Source organism: Chaetura pelagica, unplaced genomic scaffold, assembly GCF_000747805.2.
Source record: "Chaetura pelagica isolate M959 unplaced genomic scaffold, ChaPel_1.0 scaffold11, whole genome shotgun sequence".
Classification (NCBI taxonomy): Eukaryota; Metazoa; Chordata; class Aves; order Apodiformes; family Apodidae; genus Chaetura; species Chaetura pelagica.
In genome coordinates, this window is record NW_009952694.1 from 901,470 (window position 1) to 926,881 (window position 25,412).

General features: G+C 35.4%; 1 protein-coding gene across 1 annotated transcript in view; it reads left to right on the forward strand.

The window, feature by feature from the left end:
* The window catches only part of ARHGAP5 (Rho GTPase activating protein 5), a 38,207-nt gene extending 22,303 nt beyond the window's left edge, over positions 1 to 15,904 (forward strand). Inside the window, exons 3-6 of the mRNA XM_009993851.1 lie at positions 3,096 to 3,173; positions 4,482 to 4,613; positions 6,294 to 6,399; positions 13,463 to 15,904. Coding sequence (XP_009992153.1) covers positions 3,096 to 3,173; positions 4,482 to 4,613; positions 6,294 to 6,399; positions 13,463 to 13,793 — 647 coding nt within the window. The 3' untranslated portion in view covers positions 13,794 to 15,904. The remainder of the gene's footprint in view (positions 1 to 3,095; positions 3,174 to 4,481; positions 4,614 to 6,293; positions 6,400 to 13,462) is intronic.
* Positions 15,905 to 25,412: the final 9,508 nt, after the last annotated feature.

Genomic DNA, 25,412 nt, shown 5'->3' on the forward strand with positions numbered 1-25,412 from the left:
AAAAAAAAGATTTCATTAAAACTTCAGGTACTAAGCATAAGCCCAGTGTGCATTCCTGAATTAGAATATTGTGTTTGCTGTGGATTGTTATAAAGACAACAGGTAAATGACTTAAGGGAGTTTGTACAAAGAGGATAAATTCTCAAGTGGCTATAACAACACCTTGTGCAAAAGTCTATGTAAGTCCTCATCTGCAGGAAGCTGGGATTATATACCACAAAAAAGTTGCTGGTGTTTTGATTTGTAGTTTTTGGGTTTTTTTTGTGGTTTGTTTGTTTGTTTTTCCTTCCACACTTCTCTCCTTAAGAATATGCCACTTAATGGTGTGGAAACTGGATATTGTACCAGGTAGTCTTGGGTCTGCCTTTGTACTGAAGTTAGTTTGTTCTGTGGAGGAACCAATAGTTAAGAAATGTGTTGGTGACTAAGAATGGAAGTGTTCTACAAACTAAGTATTCATATAGGTGCAGATCCACCTTCCTCATTTTATTTGAAATGCTTTGAACCACATGTGAAGTTCCAGTTAGATGCGGTGGAACCCTGATCACAACTGGAAGCACAAAAGAAAATGCAAGAAGATAATCTATTAGGCACTAGGAAGTACTTTGAAAGAGAAATAGTCTAGACAAAGGAAATGAACTCTGTCTTGAATAAATTTTGGACTATTGTGACATGAAATAAGGAGGATCTAATTCTTTAAACCTGAAGGTAGAGTAAAGCTAGCAGGACAGCAACAAATAAACCAGATTATTTTGATATATATTACAACAGCCGTTGTCTCCAGTAAGAATATCTTGAAACTTGCAGCTGGAAAAAGAAGGAAGCAGGATAAGAACATAAGTAAGATTTTCTGAAAAAGTCACTGGGCTTGCAGGTGAAAGAAAAAACATAAATACTGCATGCTCTATCTCAGTATGGATATGAATTCTAGATATGCAAGTGTAAAAGCTGAAAATAATGAACTAGAGTGTCTTCTACTTGATGAAGATCTAGATGTAACAAGCATTGCAGAAACCTGGTTGGATAGTAAAAAACGAGAGTGATTTAAAGCATTACTTAAAAACTACTCTTTCAGACTTCTAGCTGGGCGTATGCACACAAACAAATTAAACTTGTCTCCTTGTGTGCCTCAGAGAAACACTATAGTAACAGTTGACCAATCATTTAATGAAATGTTACTTTCTAGAATATACAAGCAAGAAAAATAGGTTTTCCTTGAGGGATTTAGTTAGCTTAATCCAGAATAGCAGCACTTAGCTATTTTTGGAAGATGCCTAAATTCAGGATGCCTAAATTGACATCTTGTTTAACGTGAAGATTTTCTAAAGTTCTGGAAGTTGTTGTTTTTTTTGTTGTTTTTTTTTCTTAGAGCTGTATTTGAGCAAAAGAGACTGTCTACTATGTGATGAAATAGGAAAACAAAACAAAACAAAAAAGCCCAGATGCTGCAATATAGCATCTCTGTCTCGAGAGCAGCTCAGTTCAAGTATGCAAGTATTCAAGTTTTAAACAGTGACTGGATCTGACTTGTCAGAAAATGCTATTACAGCACATTCAATATCGTTTTTGCAGAAAGAAGTTTAATAGTAGTTGATAATACACAGAGTGTCCTGGGGCTGTAGGGTCTCCAACTGAGAATTCTCCCATACTAAACAAAGAGAATCTCCATCCTAGTTTGTTCTTATCTACCATGTGGTTTTCTGCATTTCTTTATTTACAGCTTCTGGAAGCGAAATGCAAAGTGATAGCGTGATAGTGCAAAGTGATAGTTTGTGATAGCGTGTAGCACATTTGGTGCATTCTTTTGAAGACAGGTTTGAAACCCCTTCCAGCTGTGGAAACTATTGAATCACTGAAACCACTCAGAGCTTTCTGTACTTTGAGCATTGTAACAGGATTCCTAGTGTTTCTTGGTAACTTAAAAGGCATACTCTTTGACTGTGGTGCAACAGAGGAGATACATATTTATCTGATAATCCAAAACTCATTTAATTACTGGGTTATGATGGTAAAGATCAGAGATTTCCTAAAGCTCTCAAACTTCTGAATTTTTAAATAGAACTGTGTACTGTTACGTAGCATACAGTCTAGCATACAGATAATTTACACCCATAAAGGTAACTGGGAGAGTTATGGAACTATAAACTTGTATTCCTTAATGGGTTCTAAATTAACAAAAAAAAAGTTATTGGGTAATAGTGTGATTAGCAGGATGGACGCTTTCATTGAGTGAGTAGCTGTGGGTGAAAAGACAGCAATTTGTTAGGAAACAATCATTGGAATGAAGAAGTAAGCATGTGTGTGTCTGTGAGTAATAAAGGTGTATTTTTTAATGTTATTCACCTTGACTGGCTGCAGTAATTATGAGGTCTCCATACGCATAGTAAAATAAATAACGAAAAGCCTGGAGAACCTCGGCTTTCTGACACCTTTCTCCTGTTCCCACCTTCCCTAGCTGCTTAAAGGCTTGTAAATGACATGATAATTTACCTTGGAAAATAAGTGAGAAGAAATGGATGCAAAGTTTATAAAATAGAAATGTTAAAAAGGAAAATATGTTAGAAGATTAAGTAATTCTCTCATACAGGAGTGTGTTATACCATGAAATTTAAAAAAACAGGAATTAATTACAAATGCTTGATTTTTCTGCAGAGTATTTTATTGGTGTGTTACTGCTTGCTATAGTAAGTTGTTAAGCACAAAATGTGAAGGCAGTTTTTAAAGACGTAAATTCTATGGGTACCAAACACCCAAAATTGAGATTTTTGATTATTAAAAAAAAGATGCAAATAACCACAGTCTTTCAGAGATCAGGAAGGTAATAATTTTGCGCAAATTATTCCATAAATGCCTCCAGTCAGATTCTTGTTATCCTACAGTGTGGTTTCCTTTGGTTCATATTGAATCAGATAGTGGACTCTGGTGTTTTGTGTTTTGGTAGTCCTTTTTCACTATAATGGTTATTAAGTTACTTTATAGGCACTTTAAGATTTGTATTCCTAATTTCAAATTCTGAATTAGTAATTATGACTGGTTCTGTTTGGCTCTATAGTATATAAACTTGGTTTTGAATTTATTTTTTCTTCCCTTCTAAGGATTGTGTACTGAAGGCCTCTACCGCGTTAGTGGGAATAAAACAGATCAAGACAATATTCAGAAACAGTTTGATCAAGGTAATGACAGATTTTATTATTTAAAGCCAAAACAGAACTTGAATTCTCTATGGATTTATTGTAGTGTAATATAAAGTGGGTTGCACTTTTGACTGACTTCCATAGCACTGAGTACTTAATGCTTGGGTAGATTGTATTGGTATGGTCCAGGTTATTACTAATGAACCTGTAAATAAACCTAAGATGGAACAGAATCTTTTCACAGCTGCCTTTAAGTGCTGTTAAAATATTTTCTAGGTGGTATTCTAGTGTTCAAAATAATTTAAATGCAGTGTTAGCTGCTCCTGTGTTAGTAGTTCATCAGACCTGGACATTAAGGCACTCACTTCCTCCTCATATCTCCTCAAGAGTAGTACTTACGGATACTTAATCTGTTGAAAGCTTTCTTGAGTAATATGGATTAACAATTGAATCTTGATAATAAATTTCCAAGACACCCTTTCTCATGCTAGAGTATACTATAATGTGATTGGTAGATTTTGTTGTTCACTTTTATGTGTTAAAAGAGGGGTTAAAATTATTTTTTTCCTTCTGTTTTCTCACTTTTATCTCAGTTGATATTTCAAAACAAAAGCTTCTTTAAAGTTCTTGGATATATTAATAATGAAGTTGAACTTGTGAAAAATTGTAAAATTCCTCCTAGATAAAAGGAAAATAAACATACTAGTTTTTTGTGCCTCGCTATGCTATTTCAGATCATCTGAATATAATGCTAGATTTTCTTCAGTCAACTTATTAAAGGATGTTCCAGAGTTCAGGTGGAGTGGACTTTTGAAATGGAAACAGCATTTTCAAAATTTCGGCTTTTAAATACTTAAAAGTTCTGTGGCTTACAGTGATTCCACTTCTAGCTTTGGTTTAAAAATTACGCAGCACAACTTTGTTATTACATTATTAATGTTATTTTAAAAAAATCTCTAGTTATAAAACAAAGCATCTGTTATTTGGGAATTGATATGACCTGTACCAGTTTTAAAAAACATTTTGAGAAACTGAATTTAAAACATATTACTAGGCAAAATTGATTAATTGGAAGCTAGTCAATGGCAAATAGAAAAACATTTAAATGAGCATTGGAAATTGGGACAACTTTCTTTGCCAGATTGCCAGATTTTCTTATGCTTGATTTCATGTGGGTCAAAGTGATGGCAACTTACCCATACGTTCACCTTTTCATGCATTTTTTAACAAATGTTAGACATAGTTTTCATTCCTAGTGTTTTCAATAAATTTTTGCTGTCATAAGTTACTATGAGGGAATGATAGCTGTAGTTTTTACTTACACTGCTGTTTAATTTTGGTTTACAGATCATCATATCAGTCTAGAGTCTATGGGAGTAACAGTAAATGCAGTGGCTGGGGCTCTTAAAGCTTTTTTTGCAGATCTGCCAGATCCATTAATTCCTTACTCTTTGCATCAAGACTTGTTAGAAACATCAAGTAAGTAATACACAATCTTGTCTTGATCTAATGTTGTTACATTAATTGCCCTTATTGCAATTTTTACTTCATTGTAAATTGAAATTGCACTTAAATATTTTTAAAATTGCTTAGGCACATGTATTTTTTAATATTCTTTGAAATTAACAGAATTATATGAGGAAATAAAGGTAATACGTTATTTTTTCTAAATAAGTTCTGGATTATCTTTTCCTCTTTTCCTGGAATATTTAGTTGGAGAAATCTGCTGTTTTTCCATTCTGTATTAGTGCTGCGTATGATGAAAACTCTTGGAACTCTATTGCAGTTGTTAACAAGGGAAAAAAGCCCTTAAATTCATGAGATCTTACATTCAAAGTAGGCTTTAGAAGTCAGATGCATCTGTGGAATATTCTGTTAATTCTGTGTTAGCTATTTTTTAGATTCTTTTTGATCTCCTTGAAAGATGAAATGCTTAATTTTGTTTGCCTTACAAACATTTTTCAGACACTTCTGAATGATGTAACTAAATTGTTCCCTTTTCTTAAAGAATATCTTTCTTGGGTTGGCAGCAAACTTAAAAAAGACTGCTATGCCTTTTTGCAGGATATAACTGTGGAATACAGTATTTTTAATGCTTTTTTGTTCAAAACATGAAAATACTACTGTAAAACTAAGGCTTGGGCCTGGACCTGATTAATGTAAAACCCATTAGAAATTTCTCACTTTTGATCTATATCTGTATATGATTATTTGTGCTATTTCTGCTGTATTTTTCAGACAAAGTGTGTGTTTAATATATTCAGTTAGGTTTGCATTATTTTCTTAATAGCATATCACTTACATTTCAGTCAAAACATGCAATAGTTAAGAATATAAGTGCAATTATTGTTTTAAAATGTCATTAATACTGCTTTATCAAATCTCTTTTTAGAATACAGACAGGTAATAGAAGTGAACCTGTATTCCTTTTTATGATATGAATCATGGCATAGAAGTATATTCTGCAGAATTTATGGTTCCACAATACTTCAGTGGTATTTTCCACAAGTTTAGCAGCATATTAGTTATGGGTGGTTGGGGTTTTTTTTTAAAGCTATTTTATTCCATAGTCCTTTCTTACATGTTGCTTATTTCCTCTTTAAAGCATAAATAATTTCCCTTGGGCTTGTGAAAAATTGCTGTTCTCCTTTAAACAGTAAATTCAAAACAGCTGTACAAGGCTCGTTCATAATTTCTTTATTGTTTTTATAACTGAGAAATTTAAGATATTCTAAATTCATGTGAATGTCTTCCTCCCCCAAATCTTTAGGAAACTTCAGTTTGAATAAATTTTATATCTATGTCATAATGTTTGCAAGCACAGGAAAATCCAACACAAATTCACCCTGTCACAATATTAGTTGTCATTTTACAAACCAACAATGAGGTGATGAAGTGATTCTTTTCTGTTAAACACAGATAAATAATTCTGCTTAAATTACAATAAAATATTTTTGGTTTTTAGATAGTTACCTCTGTATTAAAAAAGTTATTCTATGTAATACATTGTGTGTAGATAGGAATTTCATCAAATGTTTTCTCACTTGGTGTTTCTCAGTGGTTATCTTATCTGTACCATTATGTCAGGAAAAAAACTTAGCAACACTTTGTTCAGTATGTCTTTTGAGATGTGTCAGAAAATGTCACTTATTTCTATAGAAATCACGGATAAGACAGAACGGCTACATGAGTTAAAGGAAATTGTGAAGAAATTCCATCCAGTGAATTATGATGTCTTCAAATATATCATAACTCATCTAAACAGGTTTAGTATTTTTTTTACTAAATTTTTCTGTTGTTGTTGTAACAGTTTCACAAAAGATTGTGTTAGAAACAGTGAATTGACCACCAGAATTGAAAATTTAATGTTGCATTGTTCATCTGTTAGCATAAATGGGAAAAATAAGTCTTAGAAGTTAGACGTTGATTGGAAAAGTTTTGTACATTCTATTCTCAGACTTTCTTGACATATAAGTAGCTGGCATCACTACTATAAATTTGTAAGAGTGTGTACACAATGAAGAAGCTTGAAAGTAACTATGCACTGCAGTTACAGGTTTGTTTTTTTTTGTTTTTGGTTTTGGTTTTTTTTTGTCGTCTTTCTTTTTTTTCTGCTATTTTTCCTTTCCCCAGGAAGTAGTTATTAAAATTATGAACTATTACAGGTTATAAAGAACTTGACAGTCATTTGGCATAAAATCACCCCCTGACCCTCTCTCTCTACCCCTTAAGGCAGGGCTAGCTTCAATCAGAATCTAAAATGTAGCACCCCAAAACCTTGGTGAATAAGTAAAATATAGAACAAAACTGTAAGTAGTGGTAAATTGGTTATACTTGCTTCCTAAATCTTGCCTCTTGCATGGAAATTTAATGTTGTTCTCTTTAAAAATTATTTACCTATTTACAAAAATTATCTGATATGAGTAGATGTATACTGCCTCATACTCTACCCCTTTATGTGCACAACCGTACAATATTCAGTCATAAAAAACAGGGTCAGCTTACTCATGTTCTGTTTTCAGCTAAAATGGGATTACTCTGAAATCCCCTAAATGGCATTGTTACCTGCATTATTGAAAGATAGAATAAACATTGTGTCAAAGCTAAAATAACTTTTTTTTAAATCCAGTAATCTGTCACTTAAAGATAACCTTGTTATATTTTTTCCTGCATTTTTAGACATAGTAACAGAATTGTTGAGGTTGTAAGGAACCTTTGAAGATTGTTTAGACCAACCCCATTGCTTTGGTGGAGTCAACTAGAACAGGTTGCCCAGGATGATGTCCAGTTGGGTGTTCAGTGTCTCCAAGGCAGGAGAGTCCACAATCTCTCTGTACAAGCTGTGCTAGTGCTTGGCCACCCTTAAGTAAAAAAAAGTGTTTTCTTATACTCAGATGGAATTTCCTGTGGGTTTTTGTGTCTATTGCTTTTTGTCCTGTCACTGGACACCACTCAGAAGAGTCATAGAATTGTAGAATGGTTTGGGTTGGCTGGGACCTTAAAGACATTTAGTTCCAACACCCCTGCATGGGTAGTGATGCATCTCAACCCATCTTCTTTACATCCTCCTATTGGATATTAAAAAACAATGATAAGACTTCCTCTGAAGTATCCAAGGAAGGACAATAAAGCTAGTGAGGGATCTAGAGCACAAGGGACGCTATGTGTCCCTTCATTGGGCACACTTCAGTACATCCATGTGTCTGCTGTGCTGTAGAGCCCAGAGCCTGCGAGGAGAGGTGCCTGAGGACTGGAGGAAAGCCAGTGTCACTCTGGTCTTCAAAGAGAGCAAGAAAGATGATCCAGGAAACTACAGTCAACCTCACCTCCATCCCTGGAAGAATTATGGAGCAGCTCATTCTGGAGGTCATCTCTAAGCACATGGAAGAGAAGAAGGTTATCAGGAGTAGATAGCATGGATTTACCAAGGGGAAATCATGCTTGACTAACATGGTAGCTTTCTACGATGTTGTGACTGAATGGGTAGGTGCAGGGAGACCAGTGGATGTTGTCTACCTTGACCTTTAGCAAGGCTTTTGACACTGTCTCCCATAACATCCTTGTGAGCAAGCTCAGAAAGTGTGGGGTAGAAGAGTGGACAGTGAGATGGATTAAGAACTGGGTAAACAACAGAGCCCAAGGGGTGGTAATCAATGGTGCAGAGTCCAGTTTGAGACCAGTAACTAGTGGAGTCCCCAGCGATCAGTGCTGGGTCGAGACCTAGGTGAGGGGACAGAGTGTATCCTCAGCAAGTTTGCTGATGATATGAAACTGGGAGGATTGGCTGATTCACAGGAAAGTCGTGCAGCCATTCAATGAGACCTGGACAGACTGGAGAGTTGGGCAAGGCAGAACCTAATGAGGTTCAACAAGAATAAGTGTGGAGTCCTGCACCTGGGAAGGAATAACAACATGCACCAGTACAGGTTAGGAGGTGATCTGCTAGAAAACAGCTTTGTGGAGAAGGACCTTGGAGTCCTGGTGGACAACAAGTTATCCATGGGGCAGCAATGTGCCCCTGTGGCCAAGAAGACCAATGGTATCCTGGTGTGAGTTGAGAAGAGTGTATTCAGCAGATTGAGGGAGGTTCTCCTCCCCCTCTACTCTGCCCTGGTGAGACCCCACCTGGAGTGTTGTCTAGTTCTGGGCTTCCCAGTTCAAGAGGGAGAAGGATTTACTTGGGAGAGTCCAATTGCAGGCTATGAGGATGGTTGAGGGACTGGAACACCTGTCTTATGAGGAAAGGCTGAGAGACCTGGGGCTGCTTAGTCTAGAGAAGAAAAGACTGAGAGGGGATCTTTTTAATGTCTATAAATATCTGAAGGGCGAGCGTCTAGAAGTAGGGGCTAGTCTCTTTTCAGTCATGCTCTGTGACAGGACGTGGGGCAATGGGTGCAAGCTAGAGCACAGGAAGTTCCACCTTAACATGCAGAAGAACTTTGTTACTGTGAGGGTGACAGAGCACTGGAACAGGCTGCCCAGAGAAGTTGTGGAGTCTCCTTCTCTGGAGACTTTCAGGACCTGTCTGGATGCCTTTCTGAGTGACCTGCCCTAGATTCTGTGGTGGTTCTTCTCTCTCAGTGGGGTTGGACTAGATGATCTCCAGAGATGCCTTCCAGCCCCTAACATTCTGTGATTCTGTGATTCTGATTCTGTAAATATGGATGGCAGCTAGTCACCCTTAGAGACTGGTAGCACCAGGTAGGCTAGAAGACATGGCAAAAGAGCCAACTTCCTCAGTGCCAGATGAATCTTGGTCAATGTCAGCCACCAACTACTGTGTGTGTTGTTGCTGATATTAGTAAGGATCTAACTGGTTGTGTAATATGGGGGCAGAAATTAGACCTTTAACTTCCCTATTTAGTCAGCAGAGGTGCAGGTGGTTGCTATTGCAGTTTGGAAGGAGTCTGCTCTCTCCACTGAATCTGAGAGAAACTTCTGAATTTAAGCATCTACTTCTATGTTTCTCTCCATCACATTAAGACTTGCTAGAGATTTATAAAGTTATCCATTTTCCTTTGCAGGGAAATGGATTAGTTTTTCTATTGTAGTCTTGCCAAATACAAATTCACCCCCAAAATAGCTAAAATCATATAAATAGATATAATTATTCCATGCATTTGTGTATTTCAGAATTGCAAGATGTGCTTTTGTGTCTGAAGTAAAACAAAAATCTCACACTTGACACAGTTATTAGTAATTTGAATTGTTTTAGTAGTTCTTAATGGACCTGATAGAAGTTTTCATAGAAGAGTGGCAATTTCCAAATGGTCAGAAGTCTTCAGCTGGTCACCTGTTTCTCCAGCACAGCTGAATGGACAGTGTCAAGTACCTGGATTGCAAGTAGAAGAGTTAAATAGAATTATAAAAAATCCTGCATGTGTTCTAATGCATGTTTATCTACAGACAATGAAATCCTTTAATTGTGGAACTTACTGGATAATGTAAGAGATGTACACTGGCCTCTGCTCTCCAGTTCACTCTTTAATGATGACTGATTTACATTGTGGGTTGCTAGTAACAAAATAATCTTTTCTTAGGTAAGAAAGGTTGTAATTATTTGAAGTTTTGCAGTGTCAGGCAGTTGTGTTCCATTCTACAAGAAAACTGACTGAGCATAAGCAATTGCATATATATATTTATACATATATGTAGATATAGGTGGATACAGCATCCTAAAGGGAACTGGTAACTAAATTAATAACATTCTATGTTTATTTTTACAGGATTCATTTGAGGCAAATTATTGCTAGCATATAATTAAAATGAAAATATTGTTTGTGAAATGAATTTAATAGTTAAATGAAGTAAACCACTCTTATGCGTGATGGGAGAGTTCTCATCACAAACTGATGTTTTAAAAGCTGTGTTTTTACATCATATGTCATTACAGTAAGAAATGTGGTATTGTTGTATGGTTAACAGAGTTTGGTGATTGATTCTATTTTGGTATGTCCATAAGCACAGACTTGGTTATTTAAAAAAATTATAATTATCCAAATTAGTGTGCTGCTGAAATATGAGAGGCCAGTGACCATGAGAATACAATAAAAACAGTGAGGTGAATTTTTCTTTAGTGTGGCAAGCACTTTTCAGAGCATACTAGTTATCTATTTGTGGTTGATTAACTGTAAGCAGAAGTGAGTTTTAAAGATGGAGTTGAGACAGGAGAGTGTTGGGTTGACGTTGGCTTTTTTCATATTTGTTGGGTTTTATGTTTGTTCTTTATACTTAAGGTTTCATATGGCATAATAGGCATCTGAATTTTGGCAAAACATAGGTGGTACAGCTTATAAAGTCTGATCATGAAGCAGGTTTTACAGCCTGAAGTTCCTGCAGAGTTTGCAGTGGAAGAAGGTGGCAGGATTAAGAGAAACAGACTTTTTGCTTTTCATTTTGAGTGAACATGAAAGGAGTTGAGTAGACATTTGCTAAACACTTCTGAAAAGATTCTGAAGTAGTTTGGGAAAGATTGATAGGACAGGGCATGCAGATTGGTTGTCTTTTGTCTAACCTTAGAAAGGAGAGAGGTCAAGTTTAAACACAGGAGAGAATAAAGGTGGGAGGTTGTTGTGTTTAGTCTAGTTGCGAGGTGCAACTGGGAAAGAGGTACATTGTTCTTCTCCTTTCCTCACTTCTAGCCATAGGTTCCCAGTTCTTTATTTCTTCAATCTAATTATTACAGAGCTGCAGCATGTTCTAAAGGAAATCAGAAATAGCGGAAATCTGATTTTCTGTATAATACACTAGCTGATCTCAGACCCCTGCAAGGCCACCCTGTGGTCTTATGCCAGAAACTAAGTGGAGAGGGAGAAGGAAGAGGGGAAGAATGAAACTTAACCTGTTGCCCACTGCAGCAGCAGTTTACAACTAGATCACATTAGATTTAAGAAACAATATGAGAGAGACAGCAAGCAGTGAACTCATGACAAGGAAAGAAAAAACATGTGTCAGAAGACATAGAGGTTCTTAAGGATGTTGGAGAGTATATGTTTGGCCTATGCAACTGAAGAAGCCCCTTGAAAGATTTTTAAATTCAGAGCAAAAATGACAGGAAAAAAGCAGTCTGCAAAATAGATTATCTGTTTTATTACATACCAAGTTGTTTGGCTTTTTTTCCTTGATTTTATAATATATCTTGTAGTTTTTTTCTCTAATGAAATACACTGTAGAGTTTGAAATCTCTTTTGTTGTTTTTTATTGTACGAATTCTAAGGAACAAGTACAGGCAGTTCTGATTCAAAACTGATTCATTGTCCCATCACAATGTCTTAAATTTTATTTAATTCTCACTAAGTCCCACTCATTGTTCTATTTCTAGATTAGAGTTTAGAAGGAATTTATACACAGAAGAATTCTGTATAGGAGGAAAAATCTGTAATAAAAATGCTAAGAAAAATGTTGTTTATATTTTCAAGTTCTTTATTCCTTAAGTTTAAATTTAATTATTTTAGGAAAGAGATTATGAATAGTATTGTCACTCAGAAGTAGTATCCAAATATCCTTTGGACCAAACTTATTCAAAACAGATTGAGAGGCAATATTTGTGTACCCTCACACTATTAGGAATAAGTAATGCACATGTCAAAATGGAAGTCTACCCTTTTTAGTTACCCCTATACATGCATTGTAAATAAGTGAAAATATTTTCTTATAGCATTGATTCTAGTGTTTACTATGGTTTTCACAGCTTTTGAATCTATGGACTACAGCCAGCTGTCAGGAATTCTTGCAGTCTGCTCTTGTTAATTGTAAAAATTGCAGCTGACAAGTTGCTGAAGTTTTATTTTCCCTCTGTTTCTGCAGGACAACTGTAGTTGTTACCTTTGTGCTGTCTATTGTAAAAGAGTAATTGGATGTTCCCAACTGAATTAATATCTTAGGTGTTTGTCAGATTTATTAACACACAATTTTTCATGTATCTCTCACTAATTATTTCTAGATAAAATTACAGTGTTACTTTAGAATGCAGAGTATTTTTAAGAAACAAAATAACTTGGCTCTTTCTAGCCTACTACCATGAAAAGCAGGTGTGCTTTTTCTGAGGAGGCATTTGATTGTAAATGCTGAATTTGGTAAGAGGATGGTTTGCTAGTTTCGGGTTTGCGGGTTTTTTTTCTTGTAATAGTATTTTAGTAATGAGTTTAGCTCATAAGTGAAGAACTTGTTTCAGCCCTTGCGTAAAAGCAGGGAACTTCTAGGAAGAGTAACCCAGTTGGAAACCTTTATATTATACATGGAAAAATAGAAAAAAAAAAGGTATACTGATATTAATGAAATTTCCACTGATGATGTTTCTCACACTTTTGCCAAATTTTGTTGCTAGTCAGTATGAAAAAACCTGCAGAGCTGTGCTTTAATCAACACTTGATTTTTGGGGGGTTGTGGGGTTTTTTTAACATGTGATCTAGTGTGATGCCTTTTTCTTTGAGTGCCGTAGATGTTAGTTAATATCTGACTGTCCTACAGTAAAAAGCTATTTCTGTCATTTTTCTTCTAGAAGTTATAATGGACAAAAGTTCAGTTTTTTGAAATCCTGTAGCTGAAGTTTGTTTATTATTGTCCCTTCAATGTGTTGGTGGAATGTTGAATTTATCTCGATTAATAGCTAATCAGATTTATATTTGTTAGCTGTTCCAGTGTGGAGAAGTCATCATTTCTAAAAGTTTTTCTGCATAGTTGCTTAACAAACCGAAGAAGGATTGGTTAAACGTATAGCTGGAGGAAAGGACAAAGACCTTGAAATTGTTTAATAGTAATGCTTACGGTTAGAGTGGTTGATTACATACTGGTTTTAATTAATTCTGTGCATGTCGTTCTCATTTCAGGGTTAGTCAGCAATATAAAACCAACTTTATGACTGCTGATAACTTGTCCATTTGTTTCTGGCCTACATTGATGAGACCTGATTTTGAAAACAGAGAGTTCCTTTCTACCACCAAAATCCACCAGTCAGTTATAGAGACCTTCATTCAACAGTGTCAATATTTCTTCTACAACGGAGAGATTGTAGAAGCACCCAATGCAGCAGCGTGTCACCCACCACCTTCCAATGCCGTGCAAATGGTGGAACCAATGGTACCTCTGCAGTTACCTCCACCTCTGCAGCCTCAGCTGATACAGTCACAATTACCAGCAGACCCTCTTGGTATTATATAGATGGAAGATGACTGCAGGCAGCCTGGCACTGGACAGTAAAGACAAGCTGTAGACATGCATGTTTCAGGATACAGTAATGTACTTCATATTTATGAAAATTCCCATCCAGTTGATTGGACATATTTTTGTTTTATCCTGTACTGTGCTCCTCATTTGTACACATTGCAGATAAAAACTATGTGATAAGCATGACTGGAGAGGTTTAATTTTTAAAAGCAAAAATAGCTATAAAGTACAAAGCTGCTGCTGCATGATACCTTATTGCAATCACTATATCATTCCCGTGACAGTTTGTCACAATATATTGTGAATAAAATTTTTCTATAGAAATTTAATGATTTAAAAAATTACATTTATGAAACATTCAATGCTTACAGCCTGCTTTATGGCTGTTTTTGTTATTTAACATGCTATTTTTGGCAGTTTTATCCACATTCAAGCATTCTGTGTAAACAACTAAATCTCAGCTATAGTTTATTTTGTAATCTCCTGGCTACTTACATAATGGTATGCTTAGGATGGTTTATGGAAGAATGCAAAATGCACTGTTGAGAATTTTACAATTCCTCACCATCCATCTTTATTTGTAACTAAACCTGTGGACAGTTTGCTAAGGGTGGATGAATTTGCATATTATTTCTTACAGCACAATACCAAGGACATGCTTGTTGTAAAAGTGAGTTTCAAATATTGTACAAAAATTTTGATGTTGCCTACTTATTTCTTTATGTTCCATTACTGAACTAAACATTTTGTAAAACTGTTAATTCTGTAAACAGCTGCATGTTTAAAAGATCATTGATGGTCTTGTAAACTTAATCTAATATATTTTAGATATTTTAATTTTTCCCACTTGGGAATACGTGTAGTGTTTAGAAAATAGTTCATGACATTTTCATATAAGGTTATATAACTTTTCAGACATAAACATGAATTTTGTTGTAGTAAAATTCTCTAAACCAAACAATGTTTAATCTAGGACTTCAATTAGTCTATTCTTTAAATCTATTTTTATGTGACCCTTTAAAGATATACAAAAATGCATTGCTAATACATAGCAATAAATACTTTGGGTACTGACAATTAACCTCTTTGGAGTGTATATATAAAATCACATAAACTTGTATTCATATTTTTTTCCTGTGGTATATTGTACTAAAATTTCAAATGACTGATATTTTTTTCCCCACTGTATTTTTAAATTATCTCTTTTTTTTTTCATTTATTTTCCTTTTACATTGGTACCAATTTTGCTGTAAAAAAATGCTGCTTAATTTAAACAAATCTTTTGGTTAAATATTTTGTTAGTGGTAAAAAATTTAGAAGGTTACAAATTGTAGCAAAGGGGAAACCACAGATAAACACTACCTGTGAGACTTTTCATAGTAGCTTTTTTTTCTTTCATGCTCAAAATATACCTTTTTTGGTCTGCAGAGAAGAAAATAGTTTTGGCTCATTCAGCTGCTAGAATGTTTTGTGTAGTTTAAAAAAAAAAAAGCTTTATGATGGTCACTGTTGTAATCTTCACTTATAACAAGATTTAAGATCGTCTTGTATGTATTATAGTAAATAGATGATTTTGAGAATTAAGGCTTTTAAGAGTTTGATTTGCTCCATTCTCCCCAAATAAAAATTGCCTTTCCTAATTATGTCCTAGGTATTGTACTTCTAATTATGACTTGGATTCTCATTATGGATTACTAAGATACCATAAACCTGGCTGCTGTTTGAAGTACATGTATATTAGAAATTATCTTGATATTGTGTTATATTCTTGCAAGTAATTATCTTTTCTAAGAAAACATAAACAAAAAAGAAAAGTCAACTCTATTCCTTTTCAAAGCACACAGGAATTAATAGTACAATAAAGTCTGTCCTGTAAATTGTAGTATTCTTAACTTGTTCTACTTTACCTGTTGTCTATATAGCTTTTATTTATAGTTGTCAGTTTAATCTCAGCATGTTTAGCAGAGAAAATGAAACGTCAAGAGTTTTATAAACTATTTCTAGGTTGCTAAAGAATTTATTTTTCTACTGTATATGGTATAAGCAAAGCATCACCTGTACAGGAAACAAGTCTATTTCTAATAGAAGTAAGCTTAAAAATAAATGCCAGTCACGTCCATATTTAAAAGTTCTATCTATAAAGTATCTCCAGTCTTTGTAATGTGAATTGCATTTTAAACTTTCTACAAATACCAAGTTGTTTGCCATAATATTTAATGAACCTTTGAATACTGATTTTTAGAATAATTTACATTCCATTTCATGGTGAACTTTCTTGTTGAACTTGTGATCAGAAGCATTTGCAGTATCATTTATTTCTTGTGTATGATGTTATGGCTAAATCACTTTATAACTTTCTTAACACTTATATTTGGCCAAATGTGAAAGTGTTGCTATGTTTACTGGATAAAACATAAAGAGAGAAAGAACAAGAAAGTACAGCATGTGGTGCTTGATTGTCACATGGAAGACTCCCTGCATATTGTTTGCATTATAGAAGAGCTATATGCAGGAATATGGATATGTGTCAATGATATATCCACTTTGATATTTTAATGTGTTTGTTTACACAAGCACATGTGCACAGACTTGCATGCACATATACCCACACAGTAAAGTTTTTAAGATACTAGGAAATTGTACCATCATTATTAAAGGTTTATAATAGAGCTTTCTCTATTATTTTATTATTATTTTATTATCTATTTTATTAGTGCTATAAAATGAGGAAGTATGACATTATAGATTAATTCCTCATACTTTGGATCATTACTCCCTTCTAGTTTTAATGAAAATCCAAACAATAATAAGTATATTTTTTAATGTGAGCATTTTTACAGTAATATCTATCTTGATAAAGATACAAATGTATATTATTTTTGGTTGAGCATCTCAATGACACTTTATGGAGTAGTTTGTCTTTTTTATGTAATATTGGTATAGACGTACTGCAGTGTATTTTCTTTCATGTTTTAGCAATTTTAAAATCCCAGACCTGATTTACAAAAGTGCCATTTTAAGTAATGTTGAATAGATTATTTTGGAATTCCTTACCCTCCATAATCTTGTGGAATTTTAACATATTTAGTGTAAATAGATCCCAGATGTCAACTGAAGTGAAACGAAACTTTTGTTGTATGTTTTCTGCATTATTTTAATCCTGGTTGCTAGGAAATTACAGATACGTTTAGTTTTAGTTGCTGGAGTTTAGCTTCCGATATTTATGATCAATCTAGAAACACTATCAATTGGAGATTAAAAAAATGGGCCTTAGCTTACATGCTTATTTAAGGGTTTTTTTCAGTAATTGTGATGCTGTTTGTCAACTGAAAAAACTGCACATATATAAAAAAATTTAAAGAAAAATTTGTTCTTTGTTTATAATGTAATCTTTTGTTGCTACATCAGCAGAATACTGCAGTGAATTAAACATCAGTGAAGCTTATTCTGTATAAAAGATGCAATGAATAAAATACTAAGATGCTTACTGTGTATAATGTTCAGTTTAGTTGCCTAAATTTTTAAAGGCAAAAGCACCCTCTCTTGCACATCCACAGAGATGAAATTTAGCAGTAAGTCTTGCTAAACTGAGTGCAACAAGGTTTAAGGCATTCTTGTGTTGGAGGGTGTTTCTCTTCTTGTGTTTGATATGTCTTTTAATCTGCTGAGTTTTGAAAGTGACTGTCACTAAGGTGAAGACTCTTCTCTAGGTAATGCACCGCCAAGACATGCAGACACTAGAGAACAGACCTCCAAAGTGGCAGAATGTAAGATGTTCTGTTTAGCTGTGCAGGACATGAAATTCTGTTGCTTGTTTGACCTCTGCAATTTTTCACCTGATTGAGCTGCTCAGCAAGAAGGGCTTTGATTGTAGGAAACAGTTTTCCAGATTTCTACCATGCTAAAGGAATGGGCCTCTTAATATTATTTTTTTCTATGGAATTTTTAAACCTGAAGTAAAAATGGTAGGTTTTGAGGTCAGCTTTACATTTTCAGAGTTGTACATAATTCATAATTCTGCTAATCATAGGGGATAAAATCCAAGTTTGATGATAATACTGCTTTTAGTTCTTGTGCATGCAACATCTGTACTTATTTTGTTTCTTCAGAGCATCTTGAGTTGTATGGCTGATGCAGAAATAACTGCAAAAGCTTCTGACAGCCTTCAAATCCAAATGCTGTTCGGGTTTTATAACACTTTTCATCACACTTTCAGATACTGGAGCACTTTAATCTCAAAAAGGATGCATCTTGTGTATAATTTACTCAGTGCAAATTCTGTCTTTTAGATTGCTGTATCAAAAAACATCTCTACTGAATCAGGCATAAAGCAGCATTCAGGCTGTGTAGCAGACCACAAGTTTCTGATTAATAGCTGTCCTAAAGAACCAAAGCGTAACATTAGTGTTCAACCTGTGTTGATCCTTCAACTAATTCATAGTTTCCATGGAATCAGAAGGGATGAATTCCATCTGTCATTATGGCTAGTTAAAACCTACACTTCCTTTTCTTATTGACAATTTTTTTTCCCCCCAAGTGTGTAGATGTGCATGTTATGGCTGTTGCCCATATGTTTCTCATCTTCCTTATAAAATACAGTGCATGTGTGTTTAGACCTGGTATTTTTGTTGCTGAATTGAGTGTCATTGATGCCTAGCCAACATTCTGGTGCTTTCATATTACAGAATAGGGTTTAATATACCTGATTAATAATACTATGTCCATTACTGGCTTTTATTTGTTGCTATTTAGATATAGATAATTAAATAATTTAACTGAATTCCTATGGTGCTGTAGCTGCGGTTTTTTAGTCCTAGAGTGTAATAAACACGAAAGGCCATTGTTGCTTCTACTTACAAGCTGTTTGAGTTACGAAAAGATGGGAACGGAGTCTTGTGGTTGTACTTTCAGCCATGACTGCATACCAGTGCTTCAGGGGTAAACTGACTTGAAGAGAAGCTCTGGCAGCTTATGAGACTGACTGTTTTATATAGTGTAGCTGTAGCTTTTATTTTCCTCAGAATTATGGTATCGCAATCTTACTGCTCTGACAGATTTTTCTGGTTCACAACTGAAGAAGTGAAGGGAAGGCAGAGTAGCCATTCTCATCTCTTCCTGCAGTTCTCTCAGCTTTGCCACTGATTGTTCTTGCAGGGTTTACGGAATTAAAAGTATGCAAGTTATGAGTTTAAGTTCTTTAGTTAACTGACAATGAGTGTGATGAATTGCTGAAGCATCCAGGAAAAAACAAGTTTGCGCTGTGAAATTACAGGCACTGTGGTCTTCCCTTGAAGGTTCCATGCTCAGTACTTGGCAGGGCAACCTGAGTTTCCGCACTGACTGCCCTTAGTTGGTCATATTGACCCCATGCAAGTTGGGAAAGAAGAAGAGATGAAGAAACCTACCTCAAAAAATATTAATCATGTACTTTGAACAGCTGCCTCTTAAAACACTTAGATGAAATTGTTAAAAGTAGAATGTAGCAAAAGAATAAAGTCTGGAGAATTAAATGTCTGTGGTTCATTATTGAAATATGTACATACACATACACACTTTTTTAACTTAGTAAGGAAGTAGATGTTGATACACGTTCTGCTGTAGTAACAGGTGGCCAAACTGCTACAAAGAAATATTGCTTGAAATTTAGATGTCAAGTTTTGAAAACTGAATGTAAATAGATGTATCTGATTTTGCTACCCTATTTATGAGTTGTCTAGTTCTAACATTAATTTTGTTATCCTATGTGGTCACTCAAGCCTGATTGTCCTTTATTTAACTGTGTTAGAGTTGAAAAGCTTCTTTATTCTCCACAGATTACTGCTTTCTTTATTCTTCTCTTAGTATTTCTTTTTCAATTAATTAGTCTTGAAAGTCAAAACTTATGGTTAATAACATCATTATAGTGCCTGTAAAACATACTGGGACCCACATAAAGTTTATATAGATCTGTTAATACTCTTTTGTCCCCTTTTGTCTGCACTTGTCTGTGTGCACTGAGCTTTCTGGGTATGCAGAATCTGGGGCACTGTGGCACTTGTCCATGTCAGGAGATTCTCATAGCTAGGAAATTAATATTGGAATGATCCTTTTCCTTATCCTTTCCTGCTTTTAATGACTTGTCTGTGTGCACTGAGCTTTCTGGGTATGCAGAATCTGGGGCACTGTGGCACTTGTCCATGTCAGGAGATTCTCATAGCTAGGAAATTAATATTGGAATGATCCTTTTCCTTATCCTAACCTGCTTTTAATGAAGAGTGTTGGAAAGAGGATCAGGGTACCATTTAAAAAATGGTGAAGGATAAATTGTACAAATCTTCAGTAAATCAGGGAAGTGAAGATGCTCTCCTCAGCTGGGTTTCATTTCTGTCTTTGGAGTTTGTGTGTAGGAAAGCACTTCTCTATACCCTTCTCTTTAACCTCAAGGGCCTGTGTTGTTCTAGCACGATTTGGGACACCAAGTCCTCTATGTCCAATGTGGATTTTTGGCCCCACAGAAAAACAGTCATGGATTTGCATGCAGCCTTCAACCAAAATTGGTACAGTTAAACACTGGGGGCATGCATACCCACCTTAAAGTGTTCCTCGGAATCCCTGTTCCTAAAGAGTGCTACCCCGAGACTTTGTTGTTATTTTTAATGTAAAATAATTTTGAGTGGTATTGCTGTCACAATCTGCAGTTCTAAGTCATTTTACAACTCCTCATAGCTAGGCAGGATTATTTACCAGGACACAAATCTCTGACCTGGAATGCTTCTGGGAAAGGAGAAATCAACTGGCTCCTGGGTCTTGTACACGGTGCTATCAAGTATTATTTTTCTTTCACTGCTCTTTTCAAAGGTTGCAGTTTCAAAGACAAATGAGAGGGCTGAACTGTTACCTGTCAGAGGTGTGTTTTCGTAGCATCATAGTGACACCATGAAGTAAATGTCCAGCTTGTTCAATAAAGATGTGGAAGTGGTGTATGAAGACATGGAAGTGGTGTATGAATACATGGAAGTAGTGTATGAAGACATGAATCCTGCTTGAATAATTTGGAAGACTGGCAGAGTAAGTGAATTGTGGAACAAATTAACCTCTCAATTGCGGCTGTAGTTCTTTGAAGGAAGCTTAAGACTTTGTTTTTTTCTCCAGAAGGGAGTTGAACTGGTGTGCATGTGATGTTGCCAAAGCTGAGCTCTGACCCAGTGAGAAAATGATTGAACAATTTGACACGAAAACTACCCTAAAACACTGCAGATGTCTATGTCCAATCCTAGTATTCAAAGTAATGGGAGGAACTGGTTTCTTCTGTTTTTCTCCGTTAAAAAATTGTGCGCTTCCCATAAGGTGAGGGGCAGGGCCTCATAGCTCCCTTTGGATTTTGACTGCTACCCCACATCTAGTATTCTGCTAAAAACACTGCCCATAATAAATGCATTTTTGAGCTTCTGGTCTGTAAATAACAAGTTGAGTCTGATTTCCTTCCCCCCACTCCCCCCTTTTTTTTTTTCCTCTCTCCGTTTGCTCCACCCCCCACCCCCCAGAAACAGCAGAGCTGCTCAGCTAGACTTCACTCAATATGAAGGAGGAATTCTGCTGCAGGGCATTCTCATTTGGGAGTGGTTGGCTTTAGATCTCACCTCTCCTCCTTTGCACTACAAGAATGTAGGTTTGTTAACTTCTAGGCTTGCTGCAGAACCTATTTTTTTGGCCCTCCATAAAGCTTCTGAGGATGAGTGGGCTGAAGTGAATGTCTACAGGCAGTTACTTATCTTGGTCCATTAATTTATGGTGAAGTTGCCCAGAGCCCCAGGATGCAAAATTTCTTCAGAAATGGAAAGAAAAAAGTTTACAACTTCTATGAGTCTCCTTCCTTCTGATGTACTAGTTAAGGAAGCCTATAGCTATTCTTGCACTGAACAGTAGTAGAAAGTATGTTTTGAACTTAATTAGATGATAAATGTCTCTATTTCTGATTTGTCCTAAAAAAACCAAAACATAAGCAATTGCCTTCACACAAATAACTCTTGCACGTTCAGCTGAAGCGAAGGACTACTAGAAAGCATGCTAAATATGAACAAATAGGATATGCGACTAGTTTAGCCTACCAGTAGGAAGCTAAGAGTGGGAATTTTAAGAACTTAGAAATTTTAAACTGAATTGAAGGAAATATTTATGGTGGGTATTTTTTCCTTTCCAGTGTTTTCAGTGGCTTCCACTTGCATATCTATAATTGGAGGACGTATTCCAACACACACCATTTCCAGTGCTGCAGTGGTCGCAACAGCCATCCAGTTGTGAGCTTTATGATGAGACACTTGAGGACATGCTGAAGACAGTTTGCACCAGCCTTCTCCTTTTCACTGTAAGAACTGAGAGCTTTAAAAGAAATGCCTACTTACAGGAAGTGTTCTCTAGTTTCATGTAGGATAAGAGAGTTTCCCACCCTGACAAACTTCTCAAGAATGTACATGGCTGGCCAAAACCACAATCTCAACAGTTTCTGTGGGTTTTTTTTCGTTGGTTGGGATTTTTTTATTTGTTTTGTTTTGGATTTTCTTGTTGTTGCGTGGCTGGTGTTTGGTTGCTTGCTTTTTTTTTCATCCTCACCCCCATTTTTATAAAAAGGTCACCATGTACAAAACCTAATATGCATTTTTAGTGTTTAATTGAAAATGTATTTTGGGGGATGGAATTTACTATTCAAAGAAAGTATTACGATTACCTAAGTAAGCCTCTGGAAATACCAGTGAAGTATTCATATTGAAGAGAATAATGTTTTTTTGTTAGTTTTCCTAGTGGCATCACAATCTTTCTCACTAGGGAAATGCATTCTTTCTTACAGCTTTGTCTAAGTATATTTTATTTGTGCATATATTAATGTAATTTTAAAACTACTACAGTTGCAGTCAGTACTTTCTAAAAAAAAAATCTTCTGTGGATGTATCTGTTTATAGGAGGCTAGATTATTCTTTATTCTGATGGTCAGTAAAAGGGATCCAGTTTTGCTACTGAGAATGTAAAAAGGAGACAGCTGACATTCTTCCTTATTAAAGAACAGCTAGGATGACCTTTTTTGTTTTTCAACTGCAACTGGCACTACTGCATCTGTAACATCTGGAGCATCTGTGTCCCTGTGCCTGTAACTTTCCAAACAAAAAAGCAATTGGTAAAGCAGCTAAAAGCATGCCTTCATTTTGCCTTACTAGAAATTTGACTACAGGCTGTCACAGCTTGTTTTATTGCCTCATCCCATTATCCGACCAAATATAAATGCCAGATATATATTGTCTACCCTGTCTCTCAAAAATACTTGACAGACCTGTATTCTTACATTCATTGCATTCTCGTTTCTAACCTACACCCAGTTCTTTTTAAAAGAGAAATTGTCTACAAATGTACAAAATCTTATTAAGTTTATGGCAGCATTAGCCCAGTTTAGAAGGTTTAGTGGATGTTGTTAGAAAACAGTCTTTGGTTAGACTTCATCTGATAAAGTTAGACCGAGTCCCATCTTATTGCTGAAATGCTCCTCTCCTTCACCTTAGGAGGAATTACAGTTTTCATTTACTTGCAAAGTCCCCAGGAGGCAGCTTCTGCTTGGTCAGTGGAAGTCACATTAAGTGCATGAAGGCACAGAGAGTTATGAAAATTGCTCTCTGGTGCTGTTTTTCCCCTCTACTTGTTAATCTATTATTTCTTTGTCCCCAAATGTCTAAGATTCAGCTATGTATAGCACCCCATGTTGAGTTTTCCACCTTGTGTTGGAAACTAAAACTCAATTTTTTTGTAAGTGCGTAAATTTTTAGTCTATGTCAACTTCCTGAAAAGCATCTGTGCTTTATCCATATATTTGATATTCAAGAAGCAGAGGAGAAAATAAAGGTGAGTGATACTACCCCTGTGAATTTCAGAAAAATCTGAGATTTTTGTTACTGGGAATTGGTCCCTGTTCTGTGTCTGTGGAATAGATACAGCTGCACTGTTCCTGCAGGTGTGCTGTGGGTAGCTGGTCCCTGGTGTCTTGTTTCCAGGCAAAGCAGAGACTTGAAAGGTTGGCCTTTCATGTGCAGTTATATTCTTATAAACCTGTGGTACATGGCTGTGTACTGCCCTCTTTAAATACTGCGAACGGAAATATCTCTCCCTGTGATTTTGAAAATAAATTGTAAAAATTATTCTCTTGTTTCACATCAGCAATGTGAATATTTTCCCTTTTCCTCGAGTTGCTTAAAGGAACACACTAAGTACAAACTTTCCCTGATCCTTCAGATTTTAATTGATGTAGGTGATAAAGAATTGTATAAACAAGCTTTCTAAATAATGAAATGGCAAAATGGAAGAAAGAAGTTAAAATATATGCATGAGATCTTCATGTGCACATAGTGACTGAGCTGAAAATAAAAGTCTTTGCTTTCCATTTTGACTCTGAAAGCAGTTGTTTTAAACATGCGTATAACAATGCATGGGCACGAGTCTAGTGATCTTCTCATATCTAGGGATCTAATATCATTCTTTGGCTTCTTACAAGAACTGCAAATTATATTCTAAACAAGCTTAATGCTAGGAATTCTTCAGCCGTCTCTACTTACCCAGATGAAACAAGTAAAAAGGAGCAAAGAATGACTTTGTCTGATTCACATAACTCGCTGTTACACTGTATATCACCTTATCCATTTGTCACAGCCAACTGTTGTCTCTTGCCTTACTTAAATCACAAGTTTTTTAAACATTCTAGGTGGTATATGGCACCTTGGTGGGGCATCTAGGACCAAATACAATAAAAAAATAAACTGGCCAGTACACACTGAGTAGCTGGGATTGTGCTGATATTTGTAAATCATATTGTTGAAATGTAACTTGATACAATACCAATAGCATTGTATTAACTTTTTGTACCACTATAATATACATATATATATATTGTCTGCTTTTTCCAGAAAGAATCAACATGCAATAGGAGTCAAGTTTAGAACTGAGAAGTCTTATAATGACTCACTCATTACACCATATTTTTTTTTTTTGCTGATCCTTTGAAAGTGCTTTCATTTTTCTCCTTAGGTGAATACCTACTTTATTTTTGTGTTTTCCCTTGCTAGGTGGTATACCTCTATAGCTATGTAGTATTTTCTGCTAACAAGTTGTTGGAAGTTGGGGAGACTGCACAGACTGGTTAAAAAGTGTATGGTCTGTGGGTTGAAAAGATGACAAGAAAAAGTTACATAACATAGAGAATAATTTGAAAAGGCAATAAAATAGGGAACCAAATATGCAAATGTGAGAACTAGAGTTAAGGCAAAGATCTTAAAAGGAGAGAGAGCCAATTTTTAAAATAAGGTCAAGTTCCACTTCAAGATGCAAAAATAAGTTACTTCCAACAGAGGGGAACAGCCACATGTGTTAATGTAAGGGTTCTAGCTCAAGGTGTGCAAGTGCAATTGTCTGACTAATTCTCTACATTTAGATTGTTGTGGTGGTTTAATCAGAAAAAATTCTTATTAGGTTTTAAAATTTGCACAGGTATTGAAATGCAACAACTCTTGATCCACAAGGTATATTATAAAAATAAATACCTTGAATAAACAATTGTAGGTCTTCAACATTCTTGTATTTCTGATGGAAATTTCTCTATAC